The sequence below is a fragment of the Triturus cristatus genome, chromosome 3_1, assembly GCF_964204655.1.
Source record: "Triturus cristatus chromosome 3_1, aTriCri1.1, whole genome shotgun sequence".
In the NCBI taxonomy this organism is placed as follows: Eukaryota; Metazoa; Chordata; class Amphibia; order Caudata; family Salamandridae; genus Triturus; species Triturus cristatus.
The window spans coordinates 654,363,803-654,385,826 of NC_140583.1; the positions used below are offsets into that span (position 1 = coordinate 654,363,803).

At 52.0% G+C, this 22,024-nt stretch overlaps 1 protein-coding gene across 3 annotated transcripts in view; it reads right to left on the minus strand.

Annotated features, from left to right (window-relative positions):
* CTDSPL2 (CTD small phosphatase like 2) overlaps positions 1-22,024 on the minus strand; it is a 471,093-nt gene that overhangs the window by 68,005 nt on the left and 381,064 nt on the right. For all 3 annotated transcript variants that reach the window (XR_014978858.1, XM_085644683.1, XM_085644684.1), the window contains one exon: positions 10,402-10,497. Coding sequence is in view for 2 of the 3 variants with exons in the window: in XM_085644683.1 (XP_085500809.1) it covers positions 10,402-10,497 (96 nt within the window). In the remaining variant the exon portion in view is untranslated. The remainder of the gene's footprint in view (positions 1-10,401; positions 10,498-22,024) is intronic.

Consider the following 22,024-nt stretch of genomic DNA (forward strand, 5'->3'; position numbering starts at 1 on the left):
GCCGTGTCTGCAGCATCTAGTGCGCATTTGATGGAAGCGTTCGTTAGTAGCTGTCCTTCTCTGATGAGCATTTCTGCGGCTTCCTTGAACTGGTCAGGGAGATGTTGGAATATTTGCTCCAGAGTGTCATAGTGCGCTCTATCATAGCGAGCAAGGAGCGCCTGAGTGTTGGCTATGCGCCATATGTTGGCAGCTTGGGCGGCAACTCGCTTGCCAGAGGTTTCTAACACCTTGGACTCTTTGTCCGGGGGAGGAGCGTCACCTGTTGTTTGCGAGTGTGCCCTCTTGCGTGCATTCGCTACGACGATGGAGTCGAGTGGTAATTGTCCCCTGATGTAAGTAGGATCCCCAGGTGCTGATCTGTATTTTTTATCAATCCTGGGGTTTATCACTCGTGCCCTGGTGGGTTCTTTGAAAATGTCCTTGGCTGGTTTGAGGACCCCCTTCAACATTGGCAGAGTCTTTACATGTCTTTCTGAGGATGCAAAGGTGTCCATTAGAAAGTCATCTTCGATGGTATCAGAGTGAAGCTGCACCCCATGGTTATTGGCAGCACGTTCGATAAGAGCATTGAACGCCGCAGTATCCTCCGTAGGAGATGTCTTTGCCCCATAGAGTTGTGGATCCTGTGCATCGAGAGGTGCACTGGGGTCTGCAGGGTCGCCCCAAGTTTGATCAGGGTCCTGCTGGTCATCAGGGTCCGTGTCTACATGGTAGGGGACTTGGTCAGCCATGTAGTCCTCCAACGCGTCTGTATCGGAGCGTGTGGGGGAGAACCGGTGTGGATCCTGGTAGGATGAATGGAAGGGTTCATAAAGGAGAGGTTCCGATTCTGCAGGCAACTTCCTTTTTAGTGGGATCCTGAAAGGGTCCAATGGCGGCTCCGAAGTTATCCTTCGGTCCTGGAGAATCATCCTGCCAGTGCCGGCGTCGATGATACGTGCCGGAGACGTCTCAGCAGGTGTGACCGTAGGTTGGGTGACCCGTGTCCTGAGTTGGAACATTTTTGGGATTGTTGACGGAGGCAAGCCGAAGGTAATGTTGGTCGGCACCGAAGAGGCTGCGGGAGCTCCGACAGAACCGGAGCCCGACGCGTCCTGGAGGACAGTTGTGGTTTTGCTGCCTTGCGTCGCACCAGGTCGTACTTGGGGCGCCTTCGAGGCTTTGGCACCGGCCAGGCTCGTAGAGGCGGCCGTAGATTTTTTCGGCGCCGGCGGGTCATCGAGTCGAGGGGAAGAGATCACCGTCGAAGTCTTCGATACCTGAGGCTTAGGTGTCGTCGAGGGAGCGATGTGAGACACAACAGGCGGTACGGCCCTTGGTGTCGTCGGTGCCGGTAGCCGAGCAGGTTTGTCGGTGCCGATGGCTTTTTTCCGTTTGTCGACTCCAACGTCGCCCGCTTCAAGTTCGGCACCGAAGTCCCTCTTGGTGCGGTCGGTGCCGACGCGGTGCGCTGGCGTCGAAGGCCTCGATCCGACCAGCGCTACTTTCAGTTTCGGTTTCGGTGGAACCTGAGCAGCTTTCGGTTTCGGTTTTGTGGTAGGGAAACCAGCCGGTTTATGTAGTAATGGCTGCCGCTGAACGTCCGAGGCCGGGCCCGAGGGCGGGGCCGAAGAACTGCGGGATGGGTCTCGGGTAAGGCCCGAAGGCGATCCCTCGACCGGAGCCATAGGCTGTGGCACTGGTGTTTGAACGGTTTGAACAGGTAGGCCTTGTTCATCATTGGAGCTACTTTCTTCGGCCCCGAAGGCCTCCTCGTCGTCTCCTACCTCGGTGTCGTCTTCACCTCTGTGGAAGAGTGACTCGTCTTCCTCGTCCGATCCGGGTTCGTGTTCGGAAACGGGACTGGAGGGCAAGACTTCCAATTCCTCGACGTCTTCGGCCTCGCCGAAGATGTCTGTTGGGGCCGGTGCCGCGTGCTGCGCCTCAAGTCTCGCCGCTCGTCGATTCCGCAGAGTCTTCTTGGAGCGGAACCGGGCACAGGCCATGCATGTTGATTCGTCGTGGTCCGGCGAAAGGCATTTGTTGCACACCGGATGGACGTCGATGTGTGGGTACTTCGCATTGCATACCGGACACCTTTTGAATGGCGTCCTGGATTCCATCGTCGAAGTAGTCGATGGACAGGTAAATGCGAAAGAAGTCGGTGCTGAAAGTTAGTAAACTAACAAATTCTATCGAACCCGATCGATAAACAGTACCGACGCGAACTAAAGGCCTTTTGGCCTCGAAAAAATATTTTCCTAACTTGAGCTAAGATAGCACATCCGAACCCAATGGCGGAAAAAAACAATCTGAGGATGGAGAGGATGCCCATGCGCACTGTAGTCCAGGGGAGGAGTCACCTATCCAAGGATACTTCGAAGACTCTTCCAGGACAACAACGTGCAAACATCCGGACCCAACACTAGGCGGCGATCTATGCACAGATATGAATTCAGCAGCCCACATGCCTCGAACCAATATAACCTGGCAAAGGTTAAGAGAAAGTTACACCCACCACTCCCCAGATTTACAGACTGGGTAACGGGAATCCCTCCAACCCTCCACCCCCCCCCCCCCCCTCCCGTTTTAAACAGGGTGTGATTTCAGCAAATTGCATAGCAATGTAGAAACAGATTTGCCCCTTAGGAATGGAAGCAGGCAGCGTTAGCACCCATTAGTCCACGTACCATTACTACGCAAACGTAACACTTGCGATGTAACGCATAGCCTTTAGTACGCATGTTGTTACATCGCATGCATTATAGCAACGCATGCGTAGTCGTTGAGGGGGCGTCCATTTTCAGGAAGAGGGTCTGCTGCGTGCGCAAGTCATGGAGGCGTCATCATGCCCATCTCCGCACCTGCCCTCAGTACTCCTTATTCTGCCTGCCCACAACGGAGAAGCTGGAGGAATCAGGAAGGGGGAGAAGATTGGAACCAAGCGTGGAGGTGAAGAGAGGAACCACGAGGAGAGAGAGGTAAGAGGGGCTGTGGAGTCATGTAGGGGCTGTGTAGGGTCATGCAGGGTTGTGTACGTGTCGAACAAGTTACTTACTTTCAGTAACGATATATCTGTAAGAAACATTAGTTAGATTCCTTACCTTAGAATATCCCCAGTCAAGCTGGATCCTGAAAGATTTTGTCATCAATACCCTTGCGCGTCGCTAGGTGTCATCTGCGGCTCCGCGTCAGTCGTCGGCGTCATGATCGCCGGGATGACCTCGGAGTACTCGGATGCCGCCGGAGTACTCGGATGCCGCCGGAGTACTCGGATGCCGCCGGAGTACTCGGATGCCGCCGGAGTACTCGGATGCCGCCGGAGTACTCGGATGCCGCCGGAGTACTCGGATGCCGCCGGAGTACTCGGATGCCGCCGGAGTACTCGGATGCCGCCGGAGTACTCGGATGCCGCCGGAGTACTCGGATGCCGCCGGAGTACTCGGATGCCGCCGGAGTACTCGGATGCCGCCGGAGTACTCGGATGCCGCCGGAGTACTCGGATGCCGCCGGAGTACTCGGATGCCGCCGGAGTACTCGGATGCCGCCGGAGTACTCGGATGCCGCCGGAGTACTCGGATGCCGCCGGAGTACTCGGATGCCGCCGGAGTACTCGGATGCCGCCGGAGTACTCGGATGCCGCCGGAGTACTCGGATGCCGCCGGAGTACTCGGATGCCGCCGGAGTACTCGGATGCCGCCGGAGTACTCGGATGCCGCCGGAGTACTCGGATGCCGCCGGAGTACTCGGATGCCGCCGGAGTACTCGGATGCCGCCGGAGTACTCGGATGCCGCCGGAGTACTCGGATGCCGCCGGAGTACTCGGATGCCGCCGGAGTACTCGGATGCCGCCCTCGCGCGGTGACGTCAGTTCTTGTACATAGCTTTCCGCGCCAGGAACGCAGAGCCATGCAAGAAACCGACACTGGTGCCATGAATCTAGGGCTCTGAAAGGGATGACCTTAACCCTAGATATCAGTTTGCAGAACGGGGAGGATGGGTGGGGCGGTAAGGAATCTAACAAACTAATGTTTCCTACAGATATATCGTTACCGTAGTTAAGTAACTTGTTCATCTGAAAGAAACGTTAGTTAGATCCCTTACCTTAGAATAGATACCCCAGCAATACCAACCCCGGTGGTGGGTCTGTGAACCAAGATCACACCAGGAAGTCCTGGAGAATGGAACGGCCAAAGAAGCCATCTCTCCGGACTTGGCTGTCCAGGCAGTAATGCTTAGCAAACGTGTGCAGCGAAGCCCACGTTGCTGCCTGACAAATGTCCTGCAGAGGGACTCCCCGTCACAGGGTAGTAGTAGCCGCTGTGGCCCAAGTGGAATGGGCCCTCAGCCCCACAGGAGGTTCCTTCTTAGCCAAGGAATAACAGGCCTTAATGCACAAAACGACCCACCGAGAGATGGTCTGCTTGTCCACTGCCCGCCACTTCTTAGCACCCACGTAGCCAACGAAGAGTTGGTCTTCCACCCGGAACGGTTTCGTGCGGTCCAGATAGCAGAGCGCACGTTTTGGGTCCAGACGGTGGAGCCTCTCTTCCTCTTTCGAGGGATGCGGAGGCGGAAAGAACGTGGGCAATGTAACAGACTGGCCGATGTGAAAGGCAGTAACCACATTAGGGAGAAAGAAAGGACGAGTCCTGAGAACAACCTTGTCCGGATGGACAGAGAGGAAAGGAGGTTTAGAAAAAGGAGGTTTAGAAGAAAGAGCCTGGAGCTCACTCATTCTTCTGGCAGAGGTGATGGCAACCAGGAAAGCAGTCTTGAGAGTCAGAAGACGAAAAGGACAATTATGAAGTGGCTCAAAAAGGGCGCACATCAGATAGGTTAACACCAGGTTCAAGTCCCACTGAGGCATTACGAAAGGGACAGGAGGAAACATGTGAGTAATGCCTTTAAAGAATCTAGCAACAGGGGACTTGAAAAGAGAAGGCTGATCAGGAAGCCGTAAGAAGGCAGAAACAGCTGAAAGACATCCCTTGAGGGTGCCCAGAGCAGAGCCCTGCTGGGCCAGGAAAAGAAGAAAGAGGAGAACCTCAGAAAGAGGGGCGGAAAGGGGATCCACAGCCTTTGCTGTGCACCATGCCACAAATGTGTTCCACCTGCAGGCGTATACCGTTTTAGTGGAGGGACGCCTGGCTGCCAGAATGACATCACAGACTTCAGGAGTCAAATGGCATCAACTGCCGCCGCTCAATCTCCACGCATGGAGGTGGAGGCTGGACAGGTTCGAGTGGAGGACCGTCCCCTGCTGCTGCGACAGAATCTCCTACTGAAGAGGCAGATGAATCAGGGGATCGATTGACAGACTGAGTAGCTCGGGATACCAGTATCTTGGCCCAATCCGGAGCCACAAGGATGACTTGGGCCCAGCCGCGCCTGATTTTCTTCAGCACTCTGGGCAGAAGTGGTATAGGCGGAAAGGCGTACAACAGACCGCAACTCCACTCGCGACGAAAAGCATCTCCGAGCGAGTGCTGCCTTGGAAATTCCAACGCGCAGAACTGATGACATTGCGCGTTCTCTTCGGTGGCGAATAGATCTAACCAAGGCTCTCCCAACTGCCGAAAGAGGCCTTGCGCCACGTCCGAGTTCAGACGCCATTCGTGATCCATCATGCACCGGCAGCTGAGTTCGTCCGCCCTGGTGTTCAGAGAGCCCGCCAGGTGTTGAACCACCAGGGTAATACCCGGATGTTCCAGCCATATCCAGAGGCGCAGAGCCTCCAGACAAAGGGTCCACGACCCCAACCCGCCCCGTTTGTTGCAATACCACATGGCGGTGGTGTTGTCCGTGAACACCTGCACTACACTTCCCTGAACAGAGGGAAGGAATACCTTCAGTGCAAGCCGGATCGCCCGCAGCTCCAATAGGTTGATATGGAGCCGGGACTCCGCCGGAGACTAGAGGCTTCTGATCTCCGCTTCTCCCATGTGCCTCACCCATCCCAGGAGGGACGCATCCGTCACCACTACATGCTCCGGTTGGGGTAGGGAGAGGGATCTGCCACTGACCCGATCGCGGTCGGTGAGCCACCACTGCAACTATCATGCAGTGCCCTCCAACATCAGGACGTGGTCGGACAGGTTGCCCCGATGTTGAGCCCACTGGCACTTCCGGTCCCACTGCAGAGCCCGCATCCGCCACCTGGTGTGATGCAGCTGCAGGAGGCAATTAAACCCAGCAGCCGCAGCACCATCCTGACCGAAACTCGGGATAAAGGCTGAAAGATCAGAATCCGAGCCTGAATAGCCCGAATCCGCTGTTCCGGAGGACAGACCCGAAACAGCGCAGAGTCCAGAACCGCTCCAATGAAAAGAAGCTTCTGGGAGGGACTCAGATGAGACTTCTGCACATTGATGGAGAACCTCAGCAAATGCAGGAGGTCGGCCGTAGTCTGGAGGTGGGAGACTACTGCCTGGGGCGAGCCTGCCTTCAACAACCAGTCTTCGAGATAGGGGAAGACTGGAACCCCTAATCTGCGCAGATGAGCTGCGACCACCGCCATCACTTTCGTGAACACCCGAGGGGCACTGGTGAGGCCGAAGGGGAGCACGGTAAACTGAAAGTGCTCGTGGCCTACCGTGAACCGCAGGTAACGCCGGCAGGACAGGGATGAGGAAATATGCGTCCTGCAAGTCCAACGCTACCATCCAGTCTCCAGGGTCTAGGGCAGCCAGAACCTGAGCTAAGGTGAGCATCTTGAACTTCTCCTTCCGGAAGAAGGCGTTGACGCTCCTGTGGTCCAAGATGGGGCGTAGGCCCCCTTTACCCTTCTTGGGAACCAGAAAGTAGTGGGAGTAACAACCCCGACCTACTTCTGTGCCAGGAACGCGCTAGATGGCTCCCTTGGCCAAGAGGGCCATAACTTCCTCATGCAGAAGTTGCAAGTGATCCCCCGACATGCGGTGGTACTGCGGTGGCATGGCTGGAGGGGTCGCCTCGAAGGGGAAGGAGTAGCCCCTTCGGACGATTTGCAGCACCCACCTGTCCGACGTGATGGTACGCCAGTGGAGCAGGTGATGGCGAACTCTGACTCCCACTGGCGTGGAATGGGCCTGAAAGGTCAGACTAGGAAGGCTTTGAGGCAGATGCTGCGGGGGCAGATGTGGGCTGACCGGCTCTCTGTCCCCCTGCTCCGCCTTGGCGGAATCTACGTCCGCAACCGCGTTGAGGCTGGTTCTGTGGCCTATGGCTAGACAGACGTGTGGGAGCGCCCCTTCCTTGGCCACGAAAGGAGCGAAAAGCGGAAGTTTAAGGGCAGGGGCCGAGAGGCCCAAGGACTTGGCCGTAGCCCTTGAGTCCTTAAAGCGCTCCAGCGCACTACCCGCTTTGTCGCCAAAAAGGCGACGGCCATTGAGGGGCATGCTCTGGACAGCCCCAGAGAAATTTGTGGATCTCAGCCAGGTGTGGCGACGATTCGCCACCGTCGTTGCAATCGCCCTACCCAGCGAGTCCGTGGTGTCAAGCCCACATCGAATTGAGTACCGTGCTGCATCCCGCCCCTCAGCAAGAGCCTAGGCGAGCCGTGTCCGGGCCTCCTCCGGACACTGGGGCAGCACGTCCGCCACTGTATCCCACAAGGAGTGGGTGTAACGGTCGACAAGGCACACTGTATTAATGGACCGCAACCCCAAACTGAGGGAGGAAAACAGCTTCTTCCCAAACTGTTCCAACCTTTTGGATTCCCGATCCGGAGGAGCGGACGGGAAGGCGGTCTGGGACGTAGTGGCCTGGATAACTAGGCTCTCAGGGGTGGGGTGCACCAACAAAGCTGGGGTCGCCCGGAGCAGGGCGGTGGCGCCGGGCCACGTTCTGGTCCACAGGAGTGACTGTGGAGGGCTTGGACCAGGTGCCCATCAGAACGTCAGTGAGGGCTTCATTGAACTGCAGTAGAGGCTCAGAAGAACATACTGGCGGTTGAAGCACCTCAGTGAGGAGATTAGTCCTCACGGCCACTGCAGGGAGATCCAGGTGAAGGGCTTCGGTAGCCTTGTGCAGCACCACAGAATAGCTTGCACCCTCCTCCGTAACCACGGAGGGAGGAGCGATGAAGCCAGTGTCAGGTGAGGTATCAAGACCACTGGCATCCCCCAGCTCTTCTGACCAGTCCTGATTAAACTGGCACTGCTGTGCCAGAGGGTCCTCAGACCCCTCCCAGCCATGCCCGTCATCCGACTCCTGGTAGACAGGTTGAAAGGACGGAGCCGGGCGGTAGATGAATTGCTCATCCATCAGCGCCGCTCCGAGGCCGGACCCGGACTGGGGCAAAAACTGGGGACGACGTCGTCCAAAGACTGCGCTGGGGGTGGCACCATAGGGGTCGTCGCCGGCGTAGATGTCGTAAGGTCAACCGGGATCCAGGCCTGGATTCCACAGGGGCCTGCGGCGTCGGGACCGAAGTCGACAACGGTGCCGGGGCCGAAGCCGCCGGCTCGATAGGCCTCCCAAGCGGACCCACAGGGCCCGAAGGCGCGACGGTGGAGCGAGACTCCTCATGGTCACGAGGAAGTCTTGAACCTCGTCCGGAGTCGCGTTAGGCCCAGGGACCGGAGGAGACTCCTGCGGCTCCGACGGAGCCGCGCGGGTGATGCCACCCGAACCCTCAGCCAAGTTGCGCGAGGGGAGTCAGAAGAACGATGTCGCCTCTTCGACGACTTCTTACTGTGCCTCGACTTACCTGAATGCGAGGACTTCGAACCCGAAGAGCGGTGATTACTTCGGCTCCGCGACCGGTCCCGCGACCTCCTCCTCGACCGGACTGCCGGATCTCGAGGAGCTTGCGGGACCGCTCCCGCCTAGCCTTCGAGGTCAAGGCCCGGCAGTCGGGGCACGACTGGGCATCATGGTTGGTCCCAAAGCAGTAGAGACACCGACGGTGGTGATCTGTAACCGACATCAGTCGGTTACAGGCGTCGCACGGCTTGAAACCGGGCATCCCTACTGGCACCAGGAGTCGAGGTCGACTCGAAAGATGAAGCAAAAAAGTCCAAAAAGTTTAGTCAAAAAGTGACTAAAGGGTATGCTCTTCCCGGATCTGCGCTTACTGGTGCGGAAAAAAGAAGAACTGACGTCAGCGTGCGAGGGCAGCGTCTAAGTACTCAGACGACATAATCCCGGCGATCACGACGCCGACGACAGACGCGGAGCCGCAGACAACGCCTAGCGACGCGCAAGGGTATTGCGGACGAAAAATCTTTCCGGATCCAGCCTGACGCTTGGGGATATTCTAAGGTAAGGAATCTAACTAACGTGTTTATTTCAGATGGGGGTCGTGCAGGGTAGTGTACTTGTGTGTGTAGTGTAGAGTAGTGTCGGGGTCGTGCAGGGTAGTGTTTGGGAGTAGGGACAGGACTGGGGCTAGGGGCAGGGTCGTGCAGGGGGTAGTGATTTAGGGTTTAGGGTAGTGTAGTGGTGTTTTAGTAGGGTAGGGTAGTGTACTTTTTGAGGGTTTTGGTAGTGTTTTTAACTTTTGATTGAGTAATGTACTGTATTTGTATGTAGTGGTTTTTCTGTTAATAGGCAAGTTTTTAGTTTGCATACATTAACACTTTCAATGTAATGGTATGCAAACTAAAAACTTGTGTAGTAACGGTTATTGCTAAGAAAAAAAACACGTAGTAATGGCATGCGAACTAATTGCATGCGAAATAACGAGTCATATTCAGCAGGCTTGCCATAAACTAGGGTCTAATGTGATCTTTTCCCTGGTGCTGCTTTCCAGCATTTCAGAATGATGAACAGGCACCTGAGAAAGTTTAGAAATTGAGGGCAAAAGTGAACAAGAATAGTAGGCGGGTTTATTATCAGAACTGGTTCTCTGAAAGAGGGATGAAGAAAACTGCTTGTCACTCCATGAGTTCTCTTAAGCTAGGAAAAAACGCAAAGTCCAGAGGATCACAAACATAAACACAAAAATGTATAAAGACACTGCATAAATTAACCCCCCCCCCCGAAACACATGGACATTTAAGAAAAAAATTAAACTAATTACATTGATGATTAATCTAACGAGTCAGCACAAGCTACAATTACGACATGCTCAAGCCCTCACTGGTTTGGAGAGAATTTAAATGGGGAGCTAAAGAGAGAAGACTATATGTAGAAAATACACAGACCACATCAATCAAAGGGCATGTGAGGGACATGATGGATAATCCTCTGCCCTCAGAATATTAGTTTCAATTCAACTCAAATTACTGATGCTGGTAATGTAAATAAACCTGATTGCGAACAAACTGATCAGGAAAACAAGCAACTAACTGTTAGCAAAAAGGAAAGCCCAATCAAACATAGTTCCAAAAACAGCATGCAGCTTTAGCCCACTCCTCATCAGAGAATGAAAGCATGCCATTTCCAGTTACAATTGAGGCATTAAAAAGTTTCTGCAAACAGAGCAAACCTCACCAGTTCTACCAGCTTTTCCAGGAAGGGGATCAATTTCAGAAGCTCCTTGTCGTTTTTGTCCATGAACCAGCTCTCTATTGGAATTCCGTTCGAAAGCTGTACAAACGCATAAAATACATGCCAGGGAGATTTCATTGAGTACATAAATCTTCGACATTAAAACATTAATTCTTTAAACATACATGGTGCATACATTTTTCTCTATAGCTAGCCATCTGATGTTTCTCTGAAAGGCAAGAAAGATGGACACAAAAAAAACTCCCCTTCTCACGGCCATGTGCCTAAGCCAGATTTGGGAAGTAAAAGTTCTTGCACAATTTAGCTCTGCAGGTGTATTCTCATTGTACTCCCTGGCCTCTCGGGAGACACTGCATTGAAAAAAACAGACATTTGAGAGAATAGCTGTCTAAAAGTACGCTCTAGTCCGATTCACATGACTGGTTGGGATACAGTATGGATGGACATCACCACTGGTGACTGTGCTCTAGAGGATCAATAGAAGTTGATGAGGGAATAGAAATCATCCGTCAATGCCATTCAATCATAACCAGCTTGGTGGCAAAGGAAAGAGGGGAGAAAATTTAAGCCTTTAAATTCCTGTAGAGAAACTACTACTACTATAAGACGCAACCGGTAATACAGCAACATTCCATATTGAAAATGAATATAGGTACAGAGATAAAAGTTCAAAACTTTCATATTGATGTCGAAAAGCGTATAGGTATTAAAATGCTTTTTTGCTGCATCATGTATGGAGCAGAATGTAGCGAAATATTAAATGGGTAATTTAGATTGCTATGGTCTTACATTTTAAAAATTGCAGATTACCTGTGGCGTATAATTTGATTTTAAAATAGAGAAAGCTTTAAATTGCACCCCTCCACCCCAAATTTACGATTCATATTTTATGTATATGTACTGCATCGGTTTGAAAGACGGAAATAGACTAGGTACATTTTTCTAAAGTAAATAATGTAAAGGCTCTGGGGAAAATATTTCATAATGAAATATTAGCGGCCTTCTCTGCTTAGAGCTGTGGGAATGCTTGGTGACGAATACTGACATTTTCCACATACTCTCGCAGTTGATTGTGGGACAGTTATTTGGAAGACCGTCAAAGAGAGAAAGTCTGCCCCAGCACTGGTTCTTAGTGCAAAGAGTTGCTATCAAACCTGCTGGCATGAACATAACTGCCTTTAGAACTAGGGTCAGCTGCTTAAGAACTTTGGGAGAAAATAATTGTTAGAGGCTTCACTGCTGTTTTATTTCAGATTTTGAGGAGGAATAGCTATGTTGTTTCAAGAGGAGTGGTATATTGGCTTATCATTGAGCTTCATAATTTAACAAAATACAAAACTGAACACCTACAAAGATATGAAATCTGGATCGTCCTGACTTCCCCTAGACAGAAAAAAACCCCTTTATTCTTCCTTCAGAACTGCAGTTCAAACCCTGGTTCTCGCAACTAGATGGGAGCAATGCGATGCTGGCTGGCCTTCCCTAGTGGGCCCTAGCCTTAAAACCACCTTTTATGCTGCAGCTTGCCTCAAACTCCTATTGTGAGACACCCTTTACAATCGCTCCTTTGAAGTCAAAATCTACATTAAAATGTTAATCATTCCCAAACCCATACAGCCTTAGCTTCCCCAGTGATTTTAAAAAACTCACCATCACAGGAGAAGAGCTCTGAAAGCTGCAAACTAAAAAGATGAAACAGGCAGTCTTAAAACTTTGGAACCGCTTACCTGACAAACTCAGACAACTGTAACTTGCTTTCTGTTCATAAATACCTGAAAACTCTCATATTCAAGTTCTACTCTTAGGACTAATTCCACAATTCGTATCAACTTTTTACGTTCAGGTCTGATTTTTTTGCCAACTAGTTTCCCGTTCCCCATGTGACTAAACCTGCACTATGCAAACACTTTAATAAAATAAATACAACGAAAGGTTAAAGCACATCTCACCAATGACATGTGAACGTTCAAGCCGTTAAGAGGTGAGTGAAAATGCTCTAGTGTAATACTTGGCTAGTTTTTTTTTTTTTACTTTTGTTGCAGAAGACTCTTGGCCCAAATAACTTTAGGAGGATCTTTTAAGGATCACTGGAAAGAGCAGGGCTTCAGACTGATGAACCATGCACCCCCAACTCTCAGCGTGCTCACTTGTTTTCAGCTTGTAACAGGAGATTTCAAGCTACTGCGCATAAGCCGATTTCTGAATGACTGGAAAATATGGCACCCTAGAGCGGGCACTATGTAGGGAAAATTAAAACAAGTTCAGTGTCCAATCCCTTAGCACTCTGAAGATCGATTAAAGGCCAGTGTCAGTCTTTAACATTAGAAATGTTATCAAAAGAAAGGTTATCGCCGTTAGGAAATAGAATGTCTTCAGAAGCCGTGCTAAGAAGGTGTACTCTTCTATTAAAATACTTCCCTCTAAAGCTTTGCAGCTCATGCTTTAACATAGAACAGGAAGACACCAGTACATCTCAGCAACATGGACCAGAGTCACTTCCAAGCTGTGGTGTCCCTTTTACTGGGCTTAAAGCTCTAATAGCAAGGGCCGAAACTACAGCTGTGGGTCTCAACTTGGCAAACGAGATTAGACATGTCCAGGCCAAAGTCCAAGAATGACCCATGTCTTGGAACCAAATGCATGGGTCAGTTGAAGACATTTATTTGATCAGCATTGGAAGAGAGTCTGATTCCTAAACAGATTGAGAATGCCGGGCCCAGCAGAAAATATTTTGTAATACATACCTTGCAAATGTTGCAGAAAATCTTCTGGCAAAATGGCTTACCACTTACCTTATGCTTCTGAGCACCTGCATTGTCATGCAATATTTTGTGCAAGACATGGCACAGAGAGGTTTAAGAAGCAACTGGTCTAAGCTCCAATTCCAAATTACGAGGGACAAGTGAGATCATGGTCACTTTTTACTCACTGATATCAGTGCAGCATTGAATACAGTCCACCACTCTGTGGTGTGCCAGTTTTGGACATCTGCCAGGCTGATATGGGTGCCTCCTTCCACACATTCATGAAGCCCTACTGACTGGGTAGCCCAGTCCCGTGGGGTAGTTACTTCATCCCACCAATCCTACAGGATTTCCTGGGTAGTTATTTCACACACCAACCACCTGGAGAGGTACGGTTTGGTATATATTCCCAAGACTAGGAATCTGAGGTTAGAAGTATATCAGAAGAACAAGTTACTAACGTTTGGTAATTACTTTTCTGATAGAGACTCTAATGGCAGATTCCTCACCAAACCACCCTCTATCCGTTTGGAGGAAAGGACTCCCACATCATTAATAAGGTTCTAATCTGGAGATCTTGCCTGTGCACTAGCACTATTTTGATTTATTTGTGGGCTGCATGTCTGGTACGGTCAGAAACTGACAGTGTGGAGGTGGCGCAGATATAGTTGCCCTATTGTCATATCTGGGATGGGATGAACACAATGCAGAGCCATACAACGTCACAAAATGGTGCACAGGGAAGTTCTAGTAAAATCTTACGTATCGAGTCTGGCCCCTGAGGAAATTCACAAGGTGAGGAATTTGCAGGTACCAGTCTCTATAATACGTCCGTATTCATTGAAACTTTCCTGTGCCCTCAGAGGTGGATCAGATGTGATGTACTGCAAGTATGACCATATGCAAAGTCTAACTTAGGACCTTTTTATAAGTCCACTCCACAGAATCCGGATGTGGGAGGCAGTGAAGAATATGTGGTTAGATACAGTATCAAGCAGTAAAAACCGTACTAAAGGTACGTAACTTCGTTCTTCTGAAGGACTTTGAATAGGTACATGGAGGGTCAGAGGCAACTTATTTTATGAAGTCCTGCAAGACAAACCGAGGAAATGGCCCTACCTACAGACCTTACCGCAGCTGCGGACAAACGCTAGACCACCTCTCGCCAATGCACCAGTGGTGGCTTTGGCTCTGGTGGAATGAGTAAAAGCCATCAAGTGGTTAATTTTTGGCCCAGTGAGAAGATTTTTTTTTTTTTTATGAACAGGATAGTCCATCTGGACATGGTTAGTTTCTGAACTGCCCTTCCAATGCACTAGCGAATCCAACGAAAGCTGAACATTCACCCAGTACTCCCTAGTCAGATCTATGTAATGTGATGTAACGTACCAGTTACTTACCTTCGGCAATGGTGTATCTGGTAGAGACGATTCTAGCTGCAGATTCCTTAACGTAGAATTATCCCCAGGCGTGAGATTGGATCCGGAAAACCTTTTTTTCTTGCCACAGCAACTCTGCGCGCCGGGGGTGGCACCACTGAACTCCGGCGTGACGTCAGCGAGGTCACATAGGCCCCACCCCGGCGCGCTGACATTAGTTTGAGAACCTTTTGCCGCTACCACGCGGTGCCAGTGCAAACAAAAACTGAGAGCATGAGAACAATGTGCAATAAAGTAGTAAAAAAGAAAAACAAAGCAAGCAATCCACGGTGACCAAATAGCACCACGAAGATAAACCCAAAGACCTACAACAAGGGCAAGCAGACGAAGGAAGACCACAGCCAATAAAGGGGAAGAAGCCCAAAACGGACCAGGGACCACAAGACCCTAGACAATCCCTTCAAGGCACACGAGACCTCGCAAGGGCCAGGGACCGAGCCACAGCCCCGAAAACTCCAATCCAGAAGACTGCAAAGGAGGAGAAAGCCCCAGAAGCAGGGGACACAGAAGGACATAAGAATCCACCCCAAAAGACCAACCTCCACCAGGAAGAAAGCGAACAAGGCACCCGAAAGGGCAAAGGCACCCTAGAGAGGCGAAAGCAAGGCCAACCCAAGGGGGAGGGGCACCAGCAGCGACCAAGCCACCCAAAAGGGGGCAAGTGCCGAAGGCCCAGCAGAAAGGGACCTTGCAGAACGGGGAGGAAGGGTGGGTCGTGAAGGAATCTGCGGCTAGAATCGTCTCTACCAGATACACCATTACCGAAGATAAGTAACTGGTACATCTGATAGAGACTACTAGCCGCAGATTCCTTAACGTAGAATAGATATCCTAGCCATACCCAGAGGGGAGGAGGGACTGCGAGAAGAACCCACCAGCCCAACAGAACACAGAGTCCCAACAGGGGATGCATCATGAGGCAAGGAGGAACGGACTAGACCCACCAGGCAAAAGGGTCGCAGGCACAGGGAGGAGCGAAGAACCCCCCTGCCGAAAGCCAAGAGGCAGAGGGAAAAGAGGGGCATAGTCCCCCAAAGGAGAACGCTACCCCCACCCCCATCGAAAGGACGGCGGAGCAGAGAGGCGCAGCACGGCAGAAGACCGGAACGGTACAGAGCCAAGAGGCGTGGACGTGCGAAGGAGGCAAAGGCATGCAAGACCCGGGCAGAAAAGAAGAAGTCATCGGAGACACACCACGGCCCCCTGAGAAGGAACACAACCTTGGGTGACGCACAACCGGCCCTAGCTGCAAAGGGGCACAGAACAACAGAGCACAAGGCGAAGCCAAAGGATGAGAGCTCGAGGAGAGGTCCCAGAAAGAGCTGACCCAGTGGCAGAACCCCGGAGGAACCGGGGCAGCAGCCCAAGGCGAACGACCTGGAATCAAGCACCAGAAGAGGTGGGGGGGGGGGGGGGGGGGGGGGTAAGAGGGCGAGACCAGAGGCAGAGCAGAGACCAACCTGACACAGCAAGAACCGAGGCAGAACCACAGGCACGACTCCACCAAAGGATGGCCGAAGACCGCCCAAGAGCCTGAAACGGAGAAAGAAAAAGAAGAAAGGCCGCCTCAGGAGGCATATAGGGTCACCAAGGAATGCAAGGAACCCAAGAAGGAAGACACAGCCGCCGGACCAAAAAGAGGACTACACAATAGTCAACCAGTACCCCACCTGGGGTATGACACATCCCCAATAAAAAGAATCAAACAACAGAAGAGTGAATCCTGAATTCAGAATGAACTAGCTTAAGAAAAGTGCTCACTGCGTTTTAAAAGAACCCTCACTCACCAACCTAGTTGGTGACATGCTTCATCATTGGGTTCCCACCAGAGAGGCTGAGTGCCTCACCGGTGTGCTGCGACACCTGAACTACAGCAGAGCTGTTTTTTTCAGGGGAGACAGTGCAATAAGTGATGATAATGTGAAAAGTGAAGTTTAAAAAGGTGTCACAATTTTAACCAAAAACAATTTTAATGATGGAAAACTGGACACAGTTAAAAGAAAGTGTCGGATGCGTAAGAACTAGTTATAATAGGCCAGTTGCATCCTAGATTAAGTGAAAAGAGGTCAACATGTTTCTGCTTCTAAAGGGGTGAATGAAGCATTCGTCAGGACCTGGGGGGACTACCACGGCGGTGTACGCACGCTAAGGCGCACCCTAACCTGTGGAGTCTGGGACCGTTTAGACTTACGGTTCAAAATGACAATCAGGACTTCTGAAAGCTTTAATTTCTGTTGAGACCAAGAAAAGGAGCTAGTCGAACATAATAATTCACAACACAAATAATGGTCAAGGAACATGCCTCAATCGTTGGTGTGTACTCCAGAAAGTCGCATGCATACCATATATTGTGCTCTCACATAAACAGTGGTACGATTGTGCTAGCGTACAGTGATTCGCAGTGTCACTATGTAAAAAGTATGTCAGTATATTGACCGCACATCCCAAAGAATCGCACTCTCGCAGGTATATGCAGAAGAAATACCCAAATACATTGAAATAACAGTGGCATTCAATCGTAATGTAATTAGTTCAGAGTTTAAGACAAAACGATTGACAGATGCCATCAGGAGAAACTCAGTAAAGTAGGCTGAGTTGAACAGGCGAAGGCAGACTTGGAGCAAAAAACAAGGAAAAAGGCAGGGCTTGTCATACATAAAACAGACTGAGTTAGAAAGAAAACGCTACTTGGGGGCTTACATGAAGTACTAGTACACCTCACGGCATGAGTCCTGGTGGGGGGCGGGACTTGTAGTCACACACTGTACACAAGAGGGAAAAGGGAAGGGAAAGTAATTAGATCCAGGGGAAAATTGCCGCTATAGTCGTGAGAGTGCAATAGGCAGAGGCACTTGCTTCGTCAAAGTCCTCCGCCCGGCTGGTACCGGTCTTGACCCTTCAGAGGATATTGACGAGCTTCATACGGGGAAGGTATCATAAAGAAAGTGGACGGTACTGGGTGGGAGTGTTCGTGTGGGCACGCTGACGCGCTGACGCGGAGCCGCTTCCGAGGCTGAATCACTAGAATGCTAACATATCGGTCAGCGTGCGGAACAAGGGTGAATAAGCCTCCTCAGCGTAGTGACATAGAATCGCTGCAGGGAGAATACGGCTAAAAAACAGATTATGGACAGCGTATGAAAATAAAAATTATCTATTTTGAGAAACACTGATGTATATCCATTGATTTCTGCAGGCATTTAAATTGTAACTGTACGAGTGGGAAACATGAAGGGAGAAGGGGGCGTGCAATGACACATGCACGTTTCACCATGATTGCGGGCTGCCGAAAAAGGATTAACCCCAAATTGCTCAAAAAAGGGATAAAAAAGATTGTGTACAAAGGCATTGGAACGGGAGCTGTACTATTCAAGCTACACAATGCCCATGCAGACCATCAGAAGGCTAGAGGTCGTGTGTGACCTGTGGTGGATAGGGGGATTGAATATCCCCTGCAATGAGTGGAAAAGGCTTTGTAAATGAGGGTCTAACGTCTTAGGACTGAGCCCCAGGGTATGTTAGTTGAAAGACGATAAATCCATCTTTGTTCCTTCTCGAAAAGAACGCTGGCTGATCTGTTACCTGGTGTGATTTGTTCAATCACAGTCCAGTGGAGGTCGTTCACAGTGTGGTTCATTTGTGCAAAATGATCAGTCAGTTTGGTTACGTTCTTTCTGCAACGGATGTAACTTCGATGTTAAACAATCCGCTGCTTAATTTTACGTGTAGTCATACCTACATATCTGGTGCCGCAAGGGCAGGTTAGGAGATAGACCAAGTTGGACGAATTGCAGTTGGTATGTGCGCATTGAACCCAGATTTTACCGGGTTCCAGGTCGAGGGTCTTAGAGGCTGTGGTCAAGTGGCACACACTGCAAGAACCACAGGGGAAATGCCCTGTTATTTTTGGGAGGCTCCACGAAAGGAGGACAGAGGGAGTATTGTCATTCACTGCAGGCCTGGGTCCCGTGTGGACCAGGGCATCTTTTATGCTCCTTGCTTTTTTGAAAGAAAAAAGTGGTTTCTCCCATTTGATGTTGCTTTCCAAAATATGCCAATGCTTGCGGATTGACCTTGTCACTGCATTAGATGCAGTACTATACGTGGTGACACGTGAGTGGAATGTCCTCCGTGGGTTTTGGTTTTTCTTCGAGTAAAGCTTCTCTATGCTGGTTCCTCGCCCTTTTGCGGCTTTTTCTGAGGATCTTCTTAGGATAGTCTCGTTTTTGGAGTTTCTCGGTCAGGCCCGTTGCTTGTAAACGGAAATCTTCCAACCTGCTGCAATTGCGTCTTAGGCGAAGGTACTGTCCAAAAGGAAGATTCTCTCTCAGCGGTCTAGGGTGGAAACTGGAGAAAACTAAGAGGTTGTTTTTAGCGGTTGGTTTATAATGAGTTTTTGTAACCAATTTGCCCTCTGATTTTGTGATGACCAGGTCTAAGAAGATCATTTCGTTCATGTCAAAGGCATAAGTGAACTTGAGGTTTGGATCACAACCGGTTAAAATTGTGACACCTTTTTAAACTTCACTTTTCACATTATCATCACTTATTGCACTGTCTCCCCAGAAAAAACCAGCTCCGCTGTAGTTCAGGCGTCACAGCACACCGGAGAGGCACTCGACCTCTCTGGTGGGAACCCAATGATGAAGCATGTCACCAACTAGGCTAGTGAGTGAGGGTTCTTTTAAAACACAGTGAGCACTTTTCTTAAGCTAGTTCATTCTGAATTCAGGATTCACTCTTCTGTTGTTTGATTCATATAATCCAGGGGGGATTAAGAGTGGCTCCAGTAGCTTCCCACCCTCTCGTTGATTTATATTTTTACATCCCCAATAAAACCAGGGGAGACACCTTTTAGGGGTAAAACACCGCAGCAGAGGAAGAACGAAAAAGGGGGGGCAAGAAGACCTAACCACAGGCGGCTTACCAAGCAGCCAAAAGACGACGTACCAAGAAGGAGAAGGGCTGAACCAGCAGCCAAAGGCACAACGAGGGCAACAGCAAGATCTCGAAGGCGCACTCCAACCTAAATCCATACACACCAGCGACCCTGAGGAGCCACAAGAACCTCAGGAGGCAGAAAACCACAAGGCTGAAGGGCTGTACCAGCAACCAAAACCAGACGCAACGACAGACAGAGCTCGAACGGAGCAACGGGATAAACGCCTCCCAAAGAACAGACCACCAAGGCTCATGGAGGAGGACGGAGCCCCGCAAGGAGCCGCAGAATCCGCGAGAGTGTTAAACAGAAGGACTCCGTCAAAGGGCAAATCAACCAAGTGCTCCCGGACATTTTCTGGGAAGACACCATCCAGCAAGCAGGCATGGCGGTGGAGGGCAACCAAACACGCCATAGCACGGGCGACTGAGTCCACGACATCCAGAGTTGATAGCAGAATAAACGACGCCAACTCGCAACCATCGATCACATGGCGCCGCAAGTCCGCCACAACGGCGTCCCCGGAGGTGCGGGACAGAAGGGACTGAGGAATCCCAAAGGTAGCCCTAGCCAAAACACAGAGCGTGTTGAGTGCACGCAGAGCGGCGCTCGAAGATGCAAAAACATTACGCACCCAAGAGTCTAACCAACGGGCCTCCCGCCTCAGTGGGAGAAACACCTAGGGCTAAGACGGAAAGGCAGCCAGAAGAACAGGGCCCTGGGCAGAGGAATGGGAAGAAAGGCAAGTAGGCCCATGTGGAGCTGTGCGGTGGCGACGAAGCAGTGGCGGAGGCACCAGATCCCCTGTAGCAGGGCAGCCCCAGGCCCCCAAAAGGGAATCATGGAGCGAAGCTTCAAAAGGAAGCAAAGGCTCCCCCCCCCCCACCAGAGCCCTGGTGGAGAACCTCCAACAAATGGTCAGGAGGCACCGGCGCAATCGAGTGGCCCATCTGCAAAATCCCAGTGGCTGTGGCGATAGCCCGGACAAAGAGGACGCTCGCTTCCGAAGGACCGCGCAAGGGCGAGAGCAAGTCTTCTGTGGGCGAAGGCTGCAAGCTGAGCCGCCCATTCCCACGCCCCGCCTTAGGAAGGAAAAGCCCGCACAGAAAGGGAGGGAAACCCACCGACTAGTGAGAAACCTGAGGGGCCCCTGGAGAAGACAGGGAAACCGCAGGAGCAGCCCCGCGCAAGGGGTGGAACAGTGGTCCCTGGACTCGTGCGGACGGGGTAGAGCTAGCCTCAGAATGCGCCGGAGAGAAGACCACAATGTGGCGCCCGGACTCCGGCGAAGAACAGACAAGAAGACGGAGCGTCCGGGGAAGAGTCGACGTGCCGACGACGACAAGCCGGAGGCCGGAGCATCCACCACCGTCGCGTCCACCCAAAGGGTCGAATCCATCTCCAGGACCACCTGTCGCACAGGAGGAAAGGGCAGGGTCGGCGAAGCAAACAAGGAGCGGCGCCGAAAAGGCATCGGCACGGCCCTGGAGGGGCCTACCCCCGGTGGAGGGGGACATGGGGAGGTGATCCCAGACCCAGCCTCAACCCGCGGCGCCATTCAGCCCGGGGAAGAAAGCCGCGGGCGCCAGCCCGGCCTCCAGGAAGGCAATCGCCTTACCCGAGGGGAACCCAGGGGCGAGCCCAGAGTCCCGGCGATCCCTGCGACGCCACAGGGAACTCCGTGGGGCTTTGCGGCGAGACCGGAGCGCCGTGGGTCGAAGAGGAGAACCCCGAAGGGCCGCACCCCGGCGACCGCACATCACCCGCTCCTGAAGCCGCACCTGGCAGCGCCGGGGACGAATCCGCCAGGGGCGAATCCGCTGGCGACTCCGCAGCCGGCCCCGCGCAAGGCGAGGGGACCGCAGAAGTCTCAGGAGGAGGGGTGGGGTGCAAGGAGGCCTGCAGAGCTGCAGCGTAGGCCTCCATCTGAGCCCTGGACGCCCCCTCAGCGGATAGGGCGCCGACGTCAGAGGATGCATGTCCCGAGAGGAACCTGCGCCCTCTGCCATCCAAGGGCCAGGCCCCGGAGGCAGACTAGCAGACTTACCCACCGGCGAGCGACGTCCAGGGAGCCGTGGGGGAGGGCAGCGGGACAGCCAGAAGCGGCGATTCTTGGACCCTTCTGGGGACAGACGCGGCCGACCTGGAAAGGCAGGCCGAGAGCAGCTTCATCCGGCGCTCCCGCCAGGACTTGGGCTTGAGCTGCTGGCAGGCGTCACAGTCCGTGGAGCCATGGTGTTCGCCCAAACACCACATGCAAATGGGGTGAGTGTCCGGCGCCGACATCGGACGCTTGTACACAGCACAGGTTTTGAAGCCCAAAGGCATTGCACACAGTTCCCACCAAAATGAGGGAAGGCCTGAAAACCGGGGAGCAGAGGCAATCCAGATCCGTGTGGCAAGCAGAAAAGAAGAAAACTGATGTCAGCGGTGTGGCTTATGTGACCTCGCTGAAGTCACGCCCGCAGACGTCGGGGCGGAGT